This window comes from Oncorhynchus nerka, linkage group LG28, assembly GCF_034236695.1.
Source record: "Oncorhynchus nerka isolate Pitt River linkage group LG28, Oner_Uvic_2.0, whole genome shotgun sequence".
NCBI lineage: Eukaryota > Metazoa > Chordata > Actinopteri > Salmoniformes > Salmonidae > Oncorhynchus > Oncorhynchus nerka.
In genome coordinates this window covers 48,805,504-48,827,648 of record NC_088423.1, presented here as the reverse complement: position 1 = coordinate 48,827,648, position 22,145 = coordinate 48,805,504, and the positions used below count along the sequence as shown (strand labels likewise).

Below are 22,145 nucleotides of genomic sequence, written 5' to 3'. Positions count from 1 at the left end.
TAATTCCCTAAACACAATACTACCTGAAATATATATGTTCAAATATTTACTCTAGTGCGAGATACAGTACAGCTATAGTGGATGTAATGGAAAATATAACTTACCAAATAGCTAACTGGACCAGGGCTTAAGAGACCCATTTCAGATGGTGATTTGTACTTTGGATTTTCCCTCGCACCATTACATGTATAAGTATGCGCTGGGTGTACAAAACATTGGGATCGTCTTTCTAATATTGAGTTGCACCTAGGGCTGTGGCGGTCATGACATTTTGTCAGCCGGTGATTGTCAAGCAGATAACTGCCGGTCTCACGGTAATTGACTGGTAATTAACATAAATGGTTTCCACGTATAGACTACATGCCACTGATGCAGACCTTTTGGAACAGCTACATTTTAAAAAGTCTAATAAATCCATACCCTACGCAATCACAATAAATCCATTATGTATTTTAGACAGGTCTAAAGAAACCTGATTTGAAGAAAATGTTGTATATTTCAGAAGAACAGAATAGCATACTCCTTGCCCTTATGTTAGATCCTGATCTGGCTATGTCATATGGCTGTGGGCTACACTCGTTTATTTAGCAGACAAGATTTGCTTAGAATTCCATGGCATTATTTTATAGTATGAAGAATGCAATTTAACATAGCTGAATGAAATAGATAGGATATTTTCACAGCGATTTCTGAGGGAGTGCGCACGTGGCTATTCTGTGTTGAGCTGTTAACAAAGAAACAGGTCCTCCTATATGCTTCATTTAGAGTTATTTATGCAAAGTTAGTTGTGATCACAACATATAGCCCAACGTTTGTATTTTTAAAACATTCTTAAAACATTCTAAGGCTTGTCTTTTGGGTGTTGACCATTCTTGATACACACGGGAAACTGTTGAGTGTGAAAAGCCCAGCAGTGTTACAGTTCTTGACACACTCAAACCCATGCGCCTGGCACCTACTACCATAACCTGTCCAAAGGCACTTGCATTTTTTGTCTTGCCCATTCACCAGCTGAATAGCACACGTACACAATCAAATGTCTCAGGGCTTAAAAATCCTTCTTTAACCCGTCTCCTCCCCTTCATCTACACTGATTTGTAGTGGACTTAACAAGTGACATCAATAAGTGATCATGGCTTTCACATAGTTTCACCTGGTCAGTCTATGTCATGAAAAGAGTAGGTGTTTCTAATGTTTTGTACTCTGTAATAAAGTATGTTGTATGGCTTTTGTGATCAAAAGCAACAAAATTACTATATATACACTAATATAAACATTTTCACAGCAAGCTGAGCATATTGTATTGACGTTTGTACACTCTGTGTGCGGGTGTGTGTGCTCACCTTAATCTGTGTCTGTTTGTGTGAACAGTGGGGTCTCCTGCAGAGCTTGGGGAGTATGTCGTGCTCCTGGCTGACTGGATGCTCATGGAACTACCTCTGGAAGCGTTGGCAATCCTGCAAGAAGAGGGGCTGAGCTCTGTATCTCGTGACTTCTCACTGCAACTCCTCCACACTCGCCTGCAGAGAGAGGAACCAGGTGAGGGGTTACACACACATACACACACACACACACAAATGGAGTGCTTAGTTGCAAATACAGTTTTCATTCTATTTCATTTCAAAACACAGCAAATTTTCATTAGCATGCTCACACTAGTAGTATTAAAGGAAGACTCAGCAATATGACGTAGATGCAGAAAGTAAACAGCATAGTCAGTCAATTTCTGCAACAACTGAGAGCATTGAAGCGCGAGGCTCAACTTGTCTGCAGTTTTGGTGCCCTGGCTTCCACACTGTTAACAGAGTGACACAAATCTGTGAACATGCGCAGATACTGTGTGTGACGGTGTGCAAGCGAAGTGTTGCCTCTTGCTCATTTCAGTATCTCCGGTGCTGCTCGTGGCAACGTCATTTAGCCTACCTTTAACAAAAACATTATTTACGGTAGTTCATCACACATGCATAAATTAGACAACTTGCAAACTTTGCAAGTGCAAATTAGCATCTAAGTCCGCCCAGAGGGTTTTGTACTCTACAAGCATTTAATCTATTCTTACCCCTCTATCCAATTGGCAAAGCTTCATTAAACTTTTTGGAATACTAATGATGTTTTCATGACATAATTTGTTCGGGCAGGATTAACACCCTCTCCCACACTTAAATCTCTTTAAACCTCTGTTGGAATGACTTTGACAGTGTTTGCATGGCTACAACCCTCCAATGCTCGCCATACTCAATAGGCAGACTATAATAGTCCTGATCCAGACCTACAATGTGTTAATAAACGCAGTTGGGCTTTAAACTTACTGTTGCGTGAAACTTACTGTAATAAAAGAATGCAATCGAAGCAATTATTGAAATCAACAAGCCCATTTTTTTTAGCTAGGTAAGTTAAGCTAACCAGCTATCTAAAGCTTGTAGTTATCATGGCCAGATTCTCTGCTGAGGCCCCTATTTGATTTGGTTGTAATGTTGGAGTCACTCAGATATCATATGAACACACATGGCAAAATGTGTAGAATTGCAGGAAATAATCTTTAAAGCGGCAAAATGTTCTCTCCGCCAAAATGAGGGTTGTGAACAATGTGTCAAGTGGAAGTTTTATCGCATGCACAAGTACAGTGAAATGCCTTGCAAGCTTTACCCAAAGTGCAGTAATCAATGTCAAAATAGTATAACTAATACAAATAAAAATAAATATTAGGCGAAAGTGGCGGGTATCAATATCAGGATCAATAATAATCAACAGTATGGCAGCAACTTAAGGGTGGGACATTTTAGTAAATAAAATATTACATTTACATAAGTATTCAGACCCTTTACTCAGTACTTTGTTGAAGCATCTTTGGCAGCGATTACAGCCTTGAGTCTTCTTGGATGTAACGCTACAAGCTTGGCACACCTGTATTTGGGGAGTTTTTTTTCATTCTTCTCTGCAGATCCGCTCAAGTGCTGTCAGGTTGGACGTGGAGCATCGCTGCACAGCTATTTTCAGGTCTCTCTAGAGGTGTTCGATCAGGTTTAAGTCTGGGCTCTGGCTGGGCCACAGAAGGACATTCAGAGACTTGTCCCCGAAGCCACTCCTGCATTGTCGTGGCTGTGTGCGTAGGATCGTTGTCCTGTTGGAAGGTGAACCTTCGCCCCAGTCTGAGGTCCTGAGCGCTCTGCAGCAGGTTTTCATCTAGGATCTCTCTGTACTTTGCTCTATTCATCTATCTCGATCCTGACTAGTCTCCCAGTCCCTGCCTCTGAAAAACATCCCCACAGCATGATGCCCACCTCGATGCTTCACCGTAGGGATGGTGCCAGGTTTCCGCTAGTCGTGACGCTTGGCAATGAGGCCAAAGAGTTCAAACTTGGTTTTATCAGACCCGAGAATCTTGTTTCTCATGGTCTGAGAGTCCTTTAGGTGCATTTTGCTAACTCTAAACGGGCTGTCATGTGCCTTTTACTGAGGAGTGGCTTCTGTCTGGCCACTCTAGCATAAAGGCCTGAACGGTGGAGTGCTGCAGAGATGGTTGTCCCATCTCCACAGAGTAGCTCTGGAGCTCTGTCAGAGTGACTTTTGGGTTCTTTGTTACCTCTCAAGGTCCTTCTCCCCCGATTACTCAGTTTGGCCGGGTGGCCTGCTCTTGGAAGAGTCTTGATGGTTCCAAACTTCTTCCATATAAGAATGATGGAGGCCACAGTGTTCTTGGGGACCTTCATGTTTTGGTACCCTTCCCCAGATCTGTGCCTCGACACAATCCTGTCTCGGAGCTCCATGGACAATTCCTTCGACCTCACGGCTTGGTTTTTGATCTGACATGCACTGTCAACTGTGGGACCTTATTTAGATAGCTGTGTGCCTTTCCAAATCATGTCCAATAAAATGAATTTACAACAGGTGGACTCCAATCAAGTTGTAGTAACATCTCAAGGATGATCAATGGAAACAGGATGCACCTGAGCTTAATTTCGATTCTCATCGCAAAGGGTCTGAATATTATGTAAATACGTTATTTAAATAAAAATAAAAAAATCATATGTATTTAAAAAAATAAAAAAAAAAACATTTTTAGCATAAGGCTGTAACATAACAAAATGTGGAAAAAGTCAAGAGGTCTGTATACTTTCCGAATGCACTGTATGTGTATTAAAGTAGTACAAACTTTAGTATTTGGTCCCATATTCCTAGCGCTCAATAATTACATCAAGCTTGTGACTCTACAAACTTGTTGGATGCATTTGCTGTTTGTTTTGGTTGTATTTCAGATTATTTTGTGCTCAATAGAAATTAATGGTAAGTAACGTACTGTGGCATTTTGAAGTCACTATTATTGTAAATAAGAATATTATATATTTTTAAACACTTCTACATTAATGTGGATACTACCTACCATGGTTACGTTTAGTTCTGACTGAATCGTGAATAATGATGAGTTAGAAGCACCAAATATCATACCCCAAGATATGCTAACCTCTCAACATTACAATAACAGGGGAGGTTAGCATTTTGGGGGGAGGGATATAATATATGTGTGCGTCTGTAACTTTCTCACTCTCACTTTTGTTGGTGGGAGACGGCAGAGTGGAGTGCCGTTGAGATTGCATCGTCTGTGGATCTGTTGGGGTGGTATGCAAGTTGGAGTGGGTCCAGGGTGTCCAGGATTATTCTATGCCATGACCAGCCTTTCAAAGCACTACATTACAGATGTGAGTGCTACAGGGCGGTAGTCATTGTCACGATGCCGATAAATTACAATATCCATCCGGACCTTAGTCGCCAAGGAAATTTGTGTGACCGGACCTTCTCAAAAAGTATTTGAGTACCTCTGCTCTATTCTTTCCCAACATGGTCTGCATATCCAAATTAATTTGTAATTTGGTTGTAAAATTCACATGACACTTGAACTTACATTTATATCTGGGAAGGTAATTCTGATAATGACGCAGAGAAATGTGAGCCTCACATTCTTGAGGATGAAATGAAATAAGTGTCAGATAGTGTTCAATCAATATATTTTATTAGCAAGCTGCAGTGTCTATCCAAGACATTCAAGGGTTTTCTTTATTTTTACTATTTTCTACATTGTAGAATAATAGTGAAGACATCAAAACTATGTTGTAACGAAAGAAGAATTAAACAAATCCAAATATATTATATATTTGAGATTCTTCAAAGTAGCCACCCTTTTCCTTGATGACAGCTTTGCACACTTCAGATTCTCTCAACCAGCTTCATGAGGAATTATTTTCCAACAGTCTTGAAGAAGATCCCACATATGCTGAGCACTTCTTGACTGCTTTTCGTTCACTCTGTGGTCCAACTCATCCCAAACCATCTCAATTGGGTTGAGGTTAGGTGATTGTGGAAGCCAGGTCATCTGATGCAGCACTCCATCACTTTCCTTCTTGGTCAAATAGCCTTTAAACCAGATGGGTTGGCGCATCGCTGCAGAATGCTGTGGTAGCCATGCTGGTTAAGTGTGCTTTTAAATTCTAAATAAATCACAGACAGTGTCACCAGCAACACACCATCACACCTCCTCCTCCATGCTTCACGGTGGGAACCACACATGTGGAGATCATCCGTTCAGCTACTCTGCGTCTCACAAAGACACGGCGGTTGGAACCAAAAATCTCAAATTTGGACTCATTAGACCCAAGGACAGATTTCCACCGGTCTAATGTCCATTGCTCGTGTTTCTTGGCCCAAGCAAGTCTCTTCTTCTTATTGGTGTCCTTTTAGTATGGTTTATTTTCAGGAATTCAACCATGAAGGCCTGATTCACGTAGTCTCCTCTGAACAGTTGATGTTGAAATGTGTCTGTTACTTGAACTCTGTGAAGCACTTATTTGGGCTGCAATTTCTGAGCCTGATAACTCTAATGAACTTATCCTCTGCAGCAGAGGTAACTCTAGGTCTTCGTTTCCTGTGGCAGCCCTCATGAGAGCCAGTTTCACCGTAGTGCTTGATGGTTTTTGCGACTGCACTTGAAGAAACTTTAAAAGTTCTTGACATTTTCCAGATTGACTGACCTTCATGTGTTTTCCAGATTGACTGACTGTCATTTCTCTTAGCTTATTTGAGCTGTTTTTACCATAATATGGACTTGGACTTTTACCAAATTGTGCTATAGGGTTATGGAAGGGCATGACAGTTTGTTTTTACATTTATTTCTCCCAAAAGAATACATGTTATTCCATCCATGAAATTACATTGAAATTTGTTTTAGATTGCCTTAGATGTGACAGTAGGGAGATTAGGATGTTCAAGGTTAGTCACAAATTCGTAATACTGCATACTGTATGTTTACAGTTTTGGATGTGAAATATTGAATTTAATTTCATGTGTTGTCAGTCCAGGACACATTTTCAGACAAGCAGTTTGTTAGACAGCAAGCAGATTCTGATCGTCAAGATCTTGAGTCACTCATCTCTTTGTTGCTCCTGGGCTCAAAGTCTCTGGCATCTCTGGCAATAACATCATTGTCGTTGCAGAGGAAATTTATCAATAGGGCTGCTTCGTTCTAACGTCATTGATTTGAGTATAATCCAATTCAATGGAATAAGAAATGTATTTGAGGCATTTTGAACAAATAGATCCTGAATGACAGCAATTGTTGAGTGAAGGACAATGTTTACTGTAGCCTGAAGCATACACAACTCACCACGAAAATGTAATAATGGACAAGAAAATACTTATTTAAGTATAAATAACTTTACTACTTGTTTTTTGTTTTTTTAAAGGTCCATTTGTCAGCAAGACTCATTCATTATTTCAGACTACAAGAGTGGAGGCCTAATGACAATTGTTGAATGTCATTACACTTTTTTAATATATTTTTTTTTCATGAGGTTTTATAATTTATTGACAAGACAAACTATAAAACACAAGCACACACACACCAGCAGACATTACACATTTATCCCTTCACCCTCCTTCCCATCTCACTCACAGGACCTGCTTACTTAAGTACATGTATATAAAGTAATGATTTTATACTGCCAAGTTTTGTAGTTTTGCACCATGCAGTTGAGAGATTGACAGTTCAAATTGAGTTATGTCCATGAATAAATAAATCCATTGCTAATGTGGCAGAGTGTGTGGGGCTTGGCATTGTAAGGCAACCATTCTCTTGGCTGTTGTTAGGCCGGCAAGCCAAATCCTTCTCTGCCTGTATGTTAAGTTCAGTGAAGACTCATCGTTAAACAGTAGCACATTGGCCAGACATGGGATGGGTTTAGACAAAATGCCTGACATTGATGAAGCCACAGATTGCCAAAAGGAGTTAACCTCTGGGCACTCCCAGACCATATGAAAAAATGTGACCAATATATATTGTCCTGCTAATAACAGGGTTAATAATATATCTGTGAGAATAACCAACGGGCTTTTATATAATTCTAAATGAATAATAACTATAATTGCATTGTTTAAAAAATAATCACATTTTGGAGATTTTGTTTTCAAATAACGTAAAATGAGCGAGGAAAAAGGCCATTCTTGAACATGGGGTGAGATATTGTTACTAACTTGTAAATAAAGCCAATTTGTTATTTAGAATGATTTAGTTCTGAAACCAAAAACCTACAATCATCTCATGGGTCTCCCAGTCAAGGAGGTATTGAACCAGCATCTGTAGCAACACAGCTTGCACTGCTATGCAGTGTCTTGGACTGTTGCGCCACTCAGGCGCTGTATAACGTGACCGGTCGGGAGTGGGCTACACTACTACAGTAAGACCAAAATAAAATAATAAAAACCTTGGTGTAACAACAGTTTTAGTAAGTAATACAAAGTCGTGCACAATTATCAGTTTCTATTTAGGTTTATGTCGCCCATTCATTGTCAGAGACCCATTTGGACCCAAAAGCATAATCAGTGCTCTAACTCCCCTTCGTGCTGGTCTGGAGCAATGAAGTGGTGACGCAGTGTACCGTACTAAACCACAAATGACCTCTAAGTCCCGTGGTGTAAGCTCGCAATTTTTAACGGAGGAACCCCTGTACTTTGGCGTTAAACCACACATATTGTGGGCACATAATAAAGACCCAGACATATAATTTAAGATTGGGGAGATTTTGGCCTCCAGAACCCTTCCGTCTTTATAAAGTGGACATTTTGATCCAAGGGCACTTTCCCCTCCATATAAATTTGGAAATCAAAGGGTGCAGTTTCTTCCAATATCCCAGTGGCTGTGAAAGGGGAATCATAGAGCTGTAAAAGTTTATCAGAGGAAGTATGTTCAGCTTAATGATGTACGTGCATGTCTGAAAAGAGTTTGAATTTGTGCATTGAGACCATCTTTGTAGGTCTGACTCTACTTGTTTATGAACACTATTAAAATTGGTAGTGATCTGTAAGGACGGATAGATGTCAATGCCTAGGTATTTGAAATGGCTTACTATTGGGATGTCAGGGGACATGTAGGTATCTCTTCATTAAGCGGTAATAGTGTGGATTTGGTCCAATTAATTGTGTAACCTGAGATTGAACTAAAGTTTTTAAAGATATTGAGAAGGACAGGTAGAGAACGAGGGACATCTCCAACCTATAGTAATATTTCATCTGCATATGGTGGTCAGAGATGTGAGTAGTGATAGGAACATGTGTGGACTGACAGACTGCTTGAGCCAGGGGTTCTAGTGATAAAGCAAAGAGCAAGCTGCTGAGAGCACATCCTTGCCTTGTACTTCTGGCAATGAGGAATTGTTTAGAAAATAATTTGCAAAGCCCATACGTTTGAGTACTGTCCAGAGATACTGCCATTCAAAGTGATCAAAGGCCTTTTCGGCATGAAGTGAAATGAACAGCATCAGGTAGTTCCACATCTGCAGCTGCAACAATGATGTGTAGCAGACGGCAGATGTTGTCAGAGGCCTAACAAGTTTTTTTTTTATCATGATGAACTAAATTTGTCATGCAAGGTTCAAGTCTGCGAGCCAATAATTTTTTCATAACATTTAACATCTAAATTTAACAATGATATGAGGCGATAGAATACTGGTGCCATCATTATCGCCATGTTTAACCTACAATTTAGAATAAAAAGAGCGAAAAGTATTGTTAATTAGCTTTTGGTCTGTATGGACTATCCCCTCTGTTGATTTGACTCTAATATTATTTGCAAAGCCCTCATTGGTCCTTAGTTTCATAGCCAATAACCGGCTGGGCCGTGCACTGTTGAAGTAATAATTCTGACGAGCTTTGTACATAATAAATTCCGCACGTCTGTATAAAACATTCAGTTCTTTCTTAACCAATTCTATGTCGTGTAAATATTTTGAAGAGGTGTCAGATTGCACTCTGTTGTAAAACATTTAACTTTGCCTCCAATCGTTTTGCTTCATTAATATTTGCCTTGTATAAATTAAAAGAGAATGAAGTTGCATTGCTTCTAATAAAGCCTTGAATTGCATCCCAAAGTATGCTTGGATCATCAACCGATCCTTCATTAATGCTAATGAATTCTGCGAGAACTATTGCAAATTAATGTTTGAAGCTCTTATTTTGTAAGAGTGGTATTGAAGCGCCGGCGAGCTGCAAAGTTCCTGTTAGCACATAAATTAGCCATATACAAAACTATATTATTGTCTGACCGAATATTTGGCATACACTGAGTATACAAAACATTAAGAACACCTGCTCTTTCCATGACAGATTGACCAGGTGAATCTAGTTGAAAGCTATGATCCCTTATTGATGTCACCTGTTAAATCCACTTCAATCAGTATAGATAATGGGGAGACAGGTTAAAGAAGGATTTTTAAGCCTCGTCATTTTTCATGATAAGACTTGTGTTGTGTTTTATTTTTGTGTTTTATTTATACATGGACATTCACAGTGTATCTCGCAGCCTGTCTGGATGTAAAACAAGTGTAACAAACATCCGACATGCATTAAACATTTTGAACCTCTGAAATGGTCTTCACGTGTAAAATTACAGTAAGTAAATTGTCTTTAAATGTTTTATTGTAGTTATTTTGAAGGATGACGTTTTCTTAACCTTTCCGAAAATATGCACATTTGGAATTTCCAAAAGAAAAAGTAGTTCATGTTATGTTTGGGCAAGCTTAATTAACTTTAAAAAGGTTAAATCATTTGCATAACACCAGTGGGTGCTCAAAGGTTAGACTTAAATGAGCTGAGATGTACATAGGGCATTTGGAATTGTGTGTGTGTGTGTGTGTGTGTGTGTGTGTGTGTGTGTGTGTGTGTGTGTGTGTGTGTGTGTGTGTGTGTGTGTGACTCGTGCACACACATGTCGTACTGAGCAGAGATTGTATGCGGATGAGGGTGGCTGGAGTATATATAAAAAAAGTGACATTTACTTTCCACACCTAGGACAAACATTACCATAATTTTGACATCTATAGTTTACCACTGTGTCAAGAAGATGTAGTGCCTGAAGCACCTTTTGGAAAGCGCTATTTGTTATTCTACGCAGTAGTTTGCATGAAACATGCACAGGATGAATTTGAGCATACAAAAGACTTCCTTTGGGAAAGCAATGGTTATTTTGTTTAGGTGTCTGTCTGTTTCTGGATTTAATTATAGGGTACATTTACTGAAAAGGAATTCTACAAGGCCTGACGTTTAAGGGTTCAATGCTTTGCAGTTCACTAGTTTGCTATCTCGGTTAACATGGAACTATAATCTTGCTTAATTTGGTCAGACGTAGTCTGTCCTCGAGAGATTACTAGTTTGCTAGTGGTCACTGCAGAAGAAAGTATTTATGGGTCGTAGGAAAACTTTCAGAGTTTCTGTATTCTTTCAGCGTCTTCAATGATGTCATTGGCTTTGGCAGTAAACCTGAAAGTAAAGTAAAGTCATTAGGATTTGTCAAAATGCTGTGTAATTTAAACCGCCAGACAACCGCTTCCTTTATTATTTCTGCATCCTGTTTGCTGCAGTTGAAAGTGACAACAAAAAGGAGACCAAAGGTGGAAAGGGAGCCAAGGGGAAGGTAGATCAAAGCAAAGCCATCAAAATGGTGAGTTCAGTAAATAAATCTAGGCCTGCCTTCAGCACAAGAAATTATTTAAGTCCCCTTGCCCGCTTGTGACTTCCCAATCAATGACATAATGTTTCTGTAATGATCCTGTGTTTTGCTTCTATATCATATTTATTCCCTGTCACCCTTTCACTCTTGCTCTCTTTCTCTCTCTCTCTCTTCCTCTGCCTCTCTTTCTCCCCCTCTCTCTCGCTCTCTCAACCCGCCCTCTCTATCTCCCTCTCACTACTCCACTCTCTCACTCCCAATTCAAATGTGTCTCTTCCGCTCTTGCTGTCACAGATGTTTGTTTGGATGTCTCTATCCAATATTAATCTACCTGGATTTAATCTGTGTTTCTTGTTACCCAGGTGCCGGTCAATCGTGTCTTGCCCCCCAACACCCTCCCAGTAGACACACACAACTTCAAATGTATATTTTACTTGTTTGACTTTAATAATGACCTTTTAACACCTCCAATAAGTATTTAACTGATTTTCAGTGGTGAGATAATCTATATTTCTAGGAATTTCCTAGATGGGTATTTCTTAAATATCAGTACAGCCAGAAGAGGACTGGCCACCCCTCAGTGCCTGGTTCCTCTCTAGGTTTTTTCCTACGTTCCTGCTTTCTAGAGCTTTTCCTCGCCACAGTGCTTTTACCTATGCATTGCTTGCTCTTTGGGGTTTAACCCTCGGCATCTGTAAAGCACTTTGTGACAACTGCTTATGTAGAAATGGCTTCATGAAGTTTGATTTGGGAAATAAGATTGTTTGTAATGCCAGACCAGTGACATACTGTGGAGGAAATTGTCCTTAATACACCTCATCTAAGATATCATAGACCCTTACAACGAAGAGGAATATGGTAAGTAAGCATGATCTTAGTTGTCATTATTATGTTTCTGATTTTGCTAATAATTTCCACAAGAGAATCGTTGATCACGATACGGCCCCAGACGATAAGCTATGTTGTTCTGACAGCCCGGGCCCATATTCATAAAGTGTCTAGGATCCAATTTAACTTTGATATCATAATGTATAAGATTAAATGGACAGGGGGTGCCTGATCCTATCAGCACTTCTACTCTGAGACACTTTATGAATATAGACCCTGATCTCTACTGATATCTTTGTAAGCTGTGTAATGATGGGTTTTGTTGCAGTAGACACCTAGGGGCATGGCTCTCCTGAACGAAACATCCAAGAATACCGTAAAAAGGTGCCTCCAATCTAGTGTAGAATATGCCCCCAAAAAGTCATTCAAGATAGCACTGTTTTCCAATCCCATTTATTGATTTGATATTTTGTTTTAATAAGCATGAAAATGTTGCCAGCGCCAAATAGACGCGGTTGTAATGGTCAGAGTTTTTAACCTTTAGCCGACTTTTATGTTGATATCCCTATCTATGTGAGTGGCCATTTACGAAATCTGTCTTGCCTGCTACTTACTTAAACTGCATACTGTGTACTAATCATACCAAATACTATATAGAACGTACTGTTTAGTAAAATCATATGCAGTAAGCAACAAATATCAATATACTACTCATCCATATTGAGATGGCCTCATTGAATGCGCAATCGCGCTTTTTCCCCGACGTTCATACATTTTTGTAGAACACTTCCCCTATTCTGATTATCAGCTGGTGTCGAACACACTTGAGTGTGAAAAAACTATTCAGTTCTGTGAAGCGAATTCTACTAGATGAAAAGCCGAAATGAGTATGACATCCGGGCATTTAAAGTATTCTCGATTTTCAACATTTCACAAACTATAAAAGGTCATTTTCTCGCATACTCAAACGGCCTACTATTTACGATGCAAGTATGGGTATTTGGACTGGCTGTGTACAGTATGTGAAATGAAAATCGAGTATGCTTTAAATGCCTGGATGCCATTCTCACCGATCCTGTAGAGGTTCATTAGGAAGATGGATTTCTGCTTTCTCATTGAAAAGTGTTTCTTGTTCTCTTGGCCTTCGTCAGAGCTTTTAAACTAAATATTAAACCATCTTTTGATTTCTGAACATGTCGACACAGGGGACTCGGGATGTGGCTACGTTATTGGTGTCATGTTAGTCGGGCCTTTTGATTTGAACATATGGGTTGTTATAGTTTTGTAGGCTAGGCTATCTATTGAATTATTACATGTATGGATCAAGCCTTAGCAGTCATTTTCATCTCGTTCCCAATGATCAGTGCTTTAGTTTATTACGTTGCTGTCGAACGAATTTGCGATGCACCCAACTGTCCAAATTGTTCTGTGCAATAGCCTTTTGATTTGAGCATTTGAAAAGTTTTGGTGTGTGTACTAGGCTATTTGATTTAATGTATGTATGTTACAGCACTTAGGTTTCACTAATAAATATGTTGAAATGGAACCAGATTATACATTTCTGTCTTCAGTCCTTTTTAAATAGAATAGACGGGCTATGTGGTCTACTATGGTATAAGTCGAATGTGATAGTGCTATTACTACATTCCTATTCTCTTCAGAGTTTTGAGAAATTAATCAAATTAAAATGAGCTATTATCAGGCTGGTTAATGTGGTGCATGCCTGTTAAATTTGGAAAAATCCACCCACACACGGCCTGCGTTGTGGCCATGGCATACTGCATACTTTTTAATAAACAGTACATCACGTGCTAAATACTATGCAACGATGCGTACATAGTATGCGGTTTAAGTACAGTATGTAGTACACTAATATGGGTATTCGGACACAGCCTCTGTGTTTAGAGCTATGACTCCTTCTCAGCAAAGAGAATTTTGCAGTGATTAATGTGCTGTTTGCCAAAATCCAATGGACTATTGTCTGGCCTTGACGTGTCCTCCTCCCTCTCCGCCACCAGGTCACCAAACTCCCTTCATACTGTACATTTTGTCAGTGCAATTTTTAGGTACAGCTTAGATTTAGTTTATGCAGTCCAGCTTCTACTATAGATTGGGTCCTACAGTAATATACCTCATCCAATGATAATAAATGATGAAGTAGCTGGAACTGTTTATTCTCTGTGTGTGTCGTGTATGTGTGTGTGTGTGTGTGTGTGTGGGGGGGGTTATGTTTCAGAAGGCAGCAGCCTGACAGAGAGGATGAAGAGGACTTTGGAGGCATACAGCCAGCAATTCACCCCACTGTGGGAGGGCTTTTTGGGGAGTGAACGCACTCCCAGGTCAGAAGTCACTTTCACTCAACACACTCATTAGCAGTAATGACACAAGAGTCACATATGTATGTCATGTATTCCTGTCCGCTGGCATACCAATCTGATGGCTGATGTTTTTTCATGGCATGCTGCACTCTAAGCCACTAACACTGTTGTGTGTGTGTCAGTCTCGCAGAGCTGGAGCAGCTGCTGACAAACTGCAGTGCTTTCATCTTCCATGGAATGGAGCGCTTTCTCGCTAACATCCCACCATCCAAGCTGGCTGCCCTCAACCTTTCTGGTACTGTATCCAATACCTACCTATTTTCTTTTGTGGTTTGAGTTTGTTTGGTCTGAGTTTCAAGAACCTTCTTGTGAAGATGTTGGACGATTTTGAGGTAGATTTTATTTTATAGTATCAGCTTTTTCCATCAAATACAGACTATTTCAATTGTTTGATCAGAAAACAACCATGCCCTTAACCAAAGCCAAAGCTCAAATACCAGAACACAAATAAATAACCAGAACCTGCCACATTCCAACTATGCCTCCCTCCCAGTAAGCTGCTGTTGTATATATGCCACCACTGCAGAATTAGCACAACATACCTTTTAAAGTGACCCATTCGTCTGAAAGGGCGTCCCAAATGGCACCCTATTCCCTATGTAGTGCCCTACTTTTGACCAGGGCCTCTTGTAAAAAACAAAGCACTACATTTAGGGAATACGGTGCCATTTAGGATGCATCCTGTGTGTCAGAGATTTGCTGTTTGCCATCTAAAATTAAGGAAACTAAGTAGAAAACAACGTCATTCAACTCCAAATCCAACTCATTCAACTCCAAAGACTGGTATTCAAAGGCATTAGGCTATAAGTTCAGAACACAGAACATAACTCTTCCGTTATGACAGGGAATATTTGTAAAGACTTATATAAAAATGTCACATTATGTCAAAGATCTGAGTGGCTTTGGATATTATGTGATGGTAATATGATTTATTTAATCAAATGAAGGATTTTCCAAAGTCAGTGATGGAGAAACAAAAACCCAGATATAAATTTGAAATTGTACTGTGTGTAGCTTATGTACGTAAATGGAGCAGTAGACTTAATCTCTTTAAACACATCAATCTTTAATTCCCCGAGTGGCAATTTGTAAGTCGCTCTGGATAAGAGCGTCTGCTAAATGACTTAAATGTAAATGTAAATGTTATATTTAGAAAGACATTAATATAACATCAATTAGATTTCATTATAGGCTTGTTGCTGTTACATTTTCCAAGTTTCACCAAGCACTTGTAGAAATTATACAGAGATTCAGAATGAATGGATTAGGGATAATCACTAGGCTTATATGATTTATTAACATGATATAGGCATAGTAATTGTTTGATGTAGGTTTAATGTGTGCATTGGATATGTTCATCAGATGTAGTGTTCTGAATCTGTCGCCCGGAGTTGAAGTAGTTATTATAGGCACTAGAGAGCAAGCTGTCAATTAACGTTCATCTCACATTGAACTGTTCCCTGGACAGGAACTCTGGCGTTCCCAATCCAGCAGATCAGAGTCTGGAGCTGACAGTGCCCCACCTGTGGCCTAACCCGGGTGTGTCACATTTTGGCAGATCCATTGACAAACACCTCCGCAATTGATATTGACTAGGGGCCTTGTCTATAAACATTGATTACACCAATTGCCACTCAAAAATCTGTACAAGGTCGTAGTGGTGTAGTACATTTAAGAGTAAATAGACACTTGACTAACATTTACATTACATTTTCATTTTAAGTCATTTAGCAGACGCTCTTATCCAGAGCGACTTACAAATTGGTGCATTCACCTTATGACATCCAGTGGAGCAGCCACTTTACAATAGTGTATCTAAATCTTTTAAGGGGGGTGAGAAGGATTACTTTATCCTATCCTAGGTATTCCTTAAAGAGGTGGGGTTTCAGGTGTCTCCGGAAGGTGGTGATTGACTAACACATTCATTGACAAAAAAGAATAACATGTTTTTGTTGAACTTACAGTATGTTGTAAAAAGAATGGCCATGTTTTTTCTTCTCATTTGCATTATGTGAAATTAAATACCGCTGTCTAAATAGAGCATAAAGCAGCCTGTATAAAACAAGGAGGAAGGGAAGCGCTGCTAAGGTACACAATAGTAGATTTTGGTAGACAGAAGGTGCTCTTTGGTAAAAGGGGTCAATTGGTCATCAAAAAGAACGGCGGAACAAGGCACTCTTCATAGAAGTAACAAATGTTTTTTTGGGGGGGTATTGATTCTCATCATGTTCATTTCACAGGCCTTTGGTATTTTGGAGACAGAGACTCCACTCTTTCCTCAGTGGCTGCTGTCTTGATTTCTTTATTACGATACTTTTTCACTAATCTTCCTTAAATAAATGATCACACACCCCAAAAAGCCTTCTGACTTTTCACACCTTTCAAACCCTTTTCAACAACAATCAAATGCTTTTCACAGGCATGGCTCTTGGCCTTGCTTGATTTTTTTTGTTTTACTTCCTCCAAAACAAAGGACATTTTGGGTGTGGATGACACTGGGTGTATTTGATCTGATTGACAGGGGAAGTCAGGATGACCTTACACATCACTCTGGGCCTCACAATACCATCCACTATCAAAGACAGGCTGGGCTTTGGCACTTCTAACCAAACAAAGTGGTGAGGAATGTTCAGACTATGTTGCCTCGTCTGAATAACAGCTGTAACTCGATAACAAGCCAACCCCACCCAGTTAACAAGCCAGCAGGTACAAGGTGTTTGCAGATGTTCTAGATAGTTTCAAGTTTTAATGTCATGCACAAGTACAAGCACAGGGAAATGTCTTTCTTGCGTCAGACCGAGATGTTCAGAACTGATCTAGAGCAGAGGGAGGGAGAATGAGTTATATTCTACTTCCTGCACTCAATCTAATGCCTGAAGAGAGTTTTGAGCATGACAAACTGTGCTTGTTGGAGTCATGAACATGAATCAACAGCTCTCTTTTCTTTTTCCTTTCGTTTACACACACTGGCCTAAATTCATTGACCTTCCTTCATAACCGATCTAGGGGCTACAGATGAGAATTAGCCCTTTTACTAACTCTGGTGCATTTACATTGATGTAACCAAGGAAATGTTAATTAATGTGCACGGTCCCTGTCGAGTAAATCTCATAAATAAATAAATCCAAGCATACATACACTACCGTTCAAAAGTTTCTGGTCACTTAGAAATGTCCTTTTTTAAATTTATTTTTAAGAAAAGCTCATTTTTTGTCCATTAAAATAAAATAACATTTATCAGAAATACAGTGTAGACATTGTTAATGTTGTAAATGACTATTGTATCTGGAAACTGTAGATTATTTTTAATGGAATATCTACATAGGAGTACAGAGGCCCATTATCAGCAACCTTCACTTAATTGATAATTAAAACCCTTTGGTAATTATGTTAGCACAGCTGAAAACGGTTGTTCTGATTAAAGAAGCAATAAAACTGGCCTTTAGACTAGTTGAGTATTTGGAGCATCAGCATTTGTGGGTTCGATTACAGGCTCAAAATGGCCAGAAACAAAGAACTTCCTTCTGAAACTCGTCAGTCTATTCTTATTCTGAGAAATGAAGGCTATTCCAATTGCAAAGAAACTGAAGATCTCGTACAACGCTGTGTGCCACTCCCTTCACAGAACAATGCAAACTGGCTTTAACCAGAATATAAAGAGGACTGGGAGGCCCCGGTGCACAACTGAGCAAGAGGACAAGTACATTAGAGTGTCTAATTTGAGAAACAGACGCCTCACAAGTCCTCAACTGGCAGCTTCTTTAAATAGTACCCGCAAAACACCAGTCTCAACGTCGAGTTCCTCTGTCCAGTGTCTGTGTTCTTTTGCCCATCTTAATCTTTTCTTTTAATTGGCCAGTCTGTGATATGGCTTTCCCGGAGTTGCCTCTTCACTGTTGACGTTGAGACTGGTGTTTGATGTTATTTTAATGGACAAAAAATGAGCTTTTCTTTCAAAAACAAGGACATTTCTAAGTGACCCCAAACTTTTGAACAGTAGTGTATCATTCCACCCATAGAGTATGTTTTGGGTAGTGTAATTTGGTCCCAAATAACAATTTATTTCACCTCATTTCAAAATGTTGTCATTAAGAGCACATAGTCAACAATTTCGCTAAATCTGCTAAATATGTGGCCAATAAAATGTTATTTGATAAAAAGCATGTTTTCACATCTCAAAAGAGTTCAATTATGAATGAGGTGCCATTTAAAGTAACAGGTTGACATAAAAAGACTGATGATTTCATCTTAAATCAGCCATAACTCCCCTTGTGACGGGGAATGGAAGCGTGTGTTCAACAGGGAGTGGCAATTGAATGTAAGTTTAAAAAATATATATAAAAAATATATATATAAAGTTAAACATTTCTAGCCTATCTATCGATGGGTAACAGGGTTGATGTGTTATGCTCGATCCGTTCAGTTTTCCATCACCAAACACCAGAAAATGGTCAAAAAGAGTAAAACCAGCTGACATGCTTTTACACTATGATTTACACTGTCGTTTGAAAATATAATTTAAAGGAATAGTTTCACAATATTAAAACGAGAGTTCAGTAGAAACAGGGTTTAACTTCAAATGAGGGACAAACGTAAAGGAATCACTCATGTGAAATAAATAATAAATCATTTTGGGGTTAAGTGGGTTGAAATCTTCCTAAAAGTCAGAAAAACATGCACTTTAGCAACTCTTCATTCATATAAAAAATCTTGAGTTTATTGAATTGTCCATGTGGTTTATGTAAGGGGCACTACATTTAATATAACAGGCTTTTAAAATGCAATATTGGTGCACCATTTTTACATAAAATATCAAAGGGACACAAAAGTCACTATTTGTGGAACGACCCATGACCAGATGATGATAATGTGTTGTTATTTGTCCTCAAGAGTGCCAGATGGCTGTCCTTTTCGACCTCGTCCAGAACAGCGCCAGCATGCTACGGCAATCCAAGCTAGACGTGCAAAAGAGGTAACGCATCGCATGTGCTTCTTATGACTTTATCCAATGAAGTGCATTAAGTTGCATCCCCTCCTTCACAGCTGATACACCACAGCTGTTTGATGCTTCGTCTCAGGATGGTTATGAGAAGACGCTGGACAGTTCCTTTATAGACCTCATGTGTCTCCGTCTCTCTTTCTATCCTTCTTTCTACCTCTATCTATATATTCTCTATCTCCCCCTCTTTCACTCCCCTTTATCTATATTTCTCTCTTTCTCTCTCTCTTTCTCGCTCTCTATCTCTCTCGCTTTCTCCCTCTCCTTTAGTGATGGACACCTGGCCCTGGAGAGGCCCCTGGAGACAGCCCTGCTACTCACTCTGAGTGGCGTCCGTTGTGTTCTGCTCAACCAGTGGCACAGCAGCCCCCAGAGGAACATAAATAACATGGACTCCGTCATGGAGAGTGAGTTCAATACACTGTTACTGATGCACATTACTGTATGTAAATTAAAAACAGTTTCAAAACTGGGACATGAAAGCTTTAATTTAAGGTGTGATATGAAGTCTAAGAATAGCTGTAATATGTGTTGTGTACTGTGTGTTTTCATGTGTTGTAGATCTCCTGAGGGTAGGCCTGACCTCTGGCCAGACTGTCCATGCACTGAGGAAGGGAGAAGTCCAGAGCACAGAGAAAGACACAAACACTGCAGGATCAGATGGTAGGCCATCACTACAACTCTGGGACTGGGCCATATTCAATCATATCTGGTAGTATTCTGTTAAGACAGTGAGAAAATATGTTGAAATTGATATTTGGAAGAATGTTGAGTGCTTTTTGCATTACAAAAATGCCATGGTATGCATTTGCTCCGTTGTTTACATTTTTGTTGGTGGCACTATGCGGGAATAATGCCATTCATCAAGTGAGCCTTTAATCCTTTACACTAGTGGGAATTGACCTATATGGATAGGGAAATGTTTCTTACAGAAGAAATATGAATGGCATATGCATAACCATGGTATCAATTGAAAGGGAACTGTTTGGAGATAATGGGAAAATGATTAGACCAAAGGTGAGTGCACAACAGTTCACCTGACACAAGACTGAATCCAAACTTTACACTGTTGATTTTATGTGCATTTTACTTTTACTGTACCTTTTTGACGTATTTGTTGATAACGAAATCTAAAAATGTGCTGAATACATTCAGTAGCAAAATAAGAATATTCCTGGAAAATGTGGGGTAGGTGCAATACAAATTACAAGGGTTTGAGTGAGACGACTAACTGGTGTCCCCAAGTGGCCATACACCTCCAAAGTGTGCACAGTTCCTAAGCAATTTCAACTATAAGGTACTTTTTTAAAGCTTTCTTACCTGCTGTTGAGGAACTAGAGCAAGCATACTTGTAGTAGTTTAATTTGGAACACAACCCTGCTTCCCTGCCATCAGACAATTACTGTTGTTAACACAATCCAAAAACAGTCAATCATAACTCACAATCTGGGTCAGGTCAGCATGACTTGAAAGCTTGTTCTATTGCTAATATGACTAGGTAAGTTCTAAAATATAATTTTACAGTGTTAGGCTTTCACAAGGCAATTAAAATAAATTGTTTGTAGTTTTGTTGCGCATAGAAATGAGTCCGGAGTATATTCAGGTGCGTGTGCCGCTGTGAATTTTCTTCACAATGAACAAACAGGTTCTTTATGTTCAGAACAACCCAGGGTATTACGCCATGTAATCTTGTAACTGTACATCAAACATAGTGATCATGAATATTGACACTGTATATGACATGAGTTTGGAAATGTGAAGTGCACATTTGGAGTCACGGGTGTTTGGTTTGCTTTTATGGCATTAAAGCAGTATTTATTATAATCCTCAACGTCTCATCTTTCAGAATACACAGAGTCATCTTCACTTACAGCATTTACCTAAGTCAGATAACAAAACATTTACAAAAGTTGGCCAATTAACCAGGATAGATTTTTGGCAACTTTTTGTCACATGATGCTCAAGTTCATGATGCTCAAGTTCAGTATAGCTTTCAGTTAAAACTCATACAGCATTGTGAACCGGAGAACTTGCACTCTACATCATGTATAGCATGTTACTGTACTGCCACTGCGTTCCAATGTAGGTGCTTATTAGTGCCCAAAATCTGCCATTTTCAACCCGTATACGGGTATGAGTGTAAAGGGTTAAGTGCATGTATTCAGATGTCAATTAGTCTTGCCACCAAGCAAAATGTGTTGTTTTTTTTGCTTACCCCATTCATGACACAATACCTAGAATTAAAATGTTCCTAAAACTGAATACTCTGTCAATTAATTAGGATTTAAAAGACGGAGCACATTGCTTGTGCTACCTGTGTCACTCTCACTCCCTGAGTCATCTCTCTCTCTCTCTCTTACTCTTTCTCTTTTCTCTACAGATACCATAGGCCACGAGGATTCGGTAAATAGAGATGGGAATGCACATGATGCTCAACCAAGATTGACCACTTCATCATCAGCCTTCAATTGTGTCATCTATGGACTGCCTAACTTAGTTATTACGTGATCCACTTCAGTCCCTCGTAACATTCCTTCAAATTTAAGGATATTCGTCAAATTGTTTTATTAAAAGAAAACATCAACACAGTTATTCCCAAGGCTGTACAATTACAAACAGATCCCAAAAATGCATTAGCCAAGAGTAGTCCTCGGTTTCTCTAAGAGACAGTTCACCATTCGTTGCTTGGCTTCAGTGATTAAATAAATATCTTGTTTGCCTCCACTTGTTTCATCTGTTTTATTGCGTCTCGGCAGAAATAAGCCATCTAATGCACCTGGTGCCAGTGGTTGGATAGACAGGGTCGGGTAAGAGGGAAATGTCTAAAGCATTATCGTCCACTCCCCAAGCGTTCTCCCCTATGGAGCTCTGCCATGCTTTGGAATTACACTGTTATCAAAACCAATAATGTAATAAAGCTATGAAAACAGGGATGTATAGTACATAATAT

At 39.3% G+C, this 22,145-nt stretch overlaps 1 protein-coding gene across 4 annotated transcripts in view; it reads left to right on the top strand.

The window, feature by feature from the left end:
• LOC115113346 (cilia- and flagella-associated protein 46) overlaps positions 1 to 21,919 on the top strand; it is a 96,853-nt gene extending 74,934 nt beyond the window's left edge. The window contains exons 51-60 of one of the 4 annotated variants that reach the window (XM_029640883.2): positions 1,372 to 1,539; positions 10,902 to 10,981; positions 11,353 to 11,413; positions 11,816 to 11,848; positions 14,058 to 14,157; positions 14,319 to 14,431; positions 19,087 to 19,168; positions 19,466 to 19,602; positions 19,757 to 19,858; positions 21,576 to 21,919. In XM_029640883.2, coding sequence (XP_029496743.2) covers positions 1,372 to 1,539; positions 10,902 to 10,981; positions 11,353 to 11,413; positions 11,816 to 11,848; positions 14,058 to 14,157; positions 14,319 to 14,431; positions 19,087 to 19,168; positions 19,466 to 19,602; positions 19,757 to 19,858; positions 21,576 to 21,703 — 1,004 coding nt within the window. In that variant the 3' untranslated portion in view covers positions 21,704 to 21,919. Of the gene's footprint in view, positions 1 to 1,371; positions 1,540 to 9,832; positions 9,934 to 10,901; positions 10,985 to 11,352; positions 11,414 to 11,815; positions 11,849 to 14,054; positions 14,158 to 14,318; positions 14,432 to 19,086; positions 19,169 to 19,465; positions 19,603 to 19,756; positions 19,859 to 21,575 lie in introns of those variants that run through there. The other 3 variants (XM_029640882.2, XR_003861102.2, XM_065012860.1) reach the window with 3 other exon arrangements.
• The last annotated feature ends 226 nt before the right edge of the window (positions 21,920 to 22,145 follow it).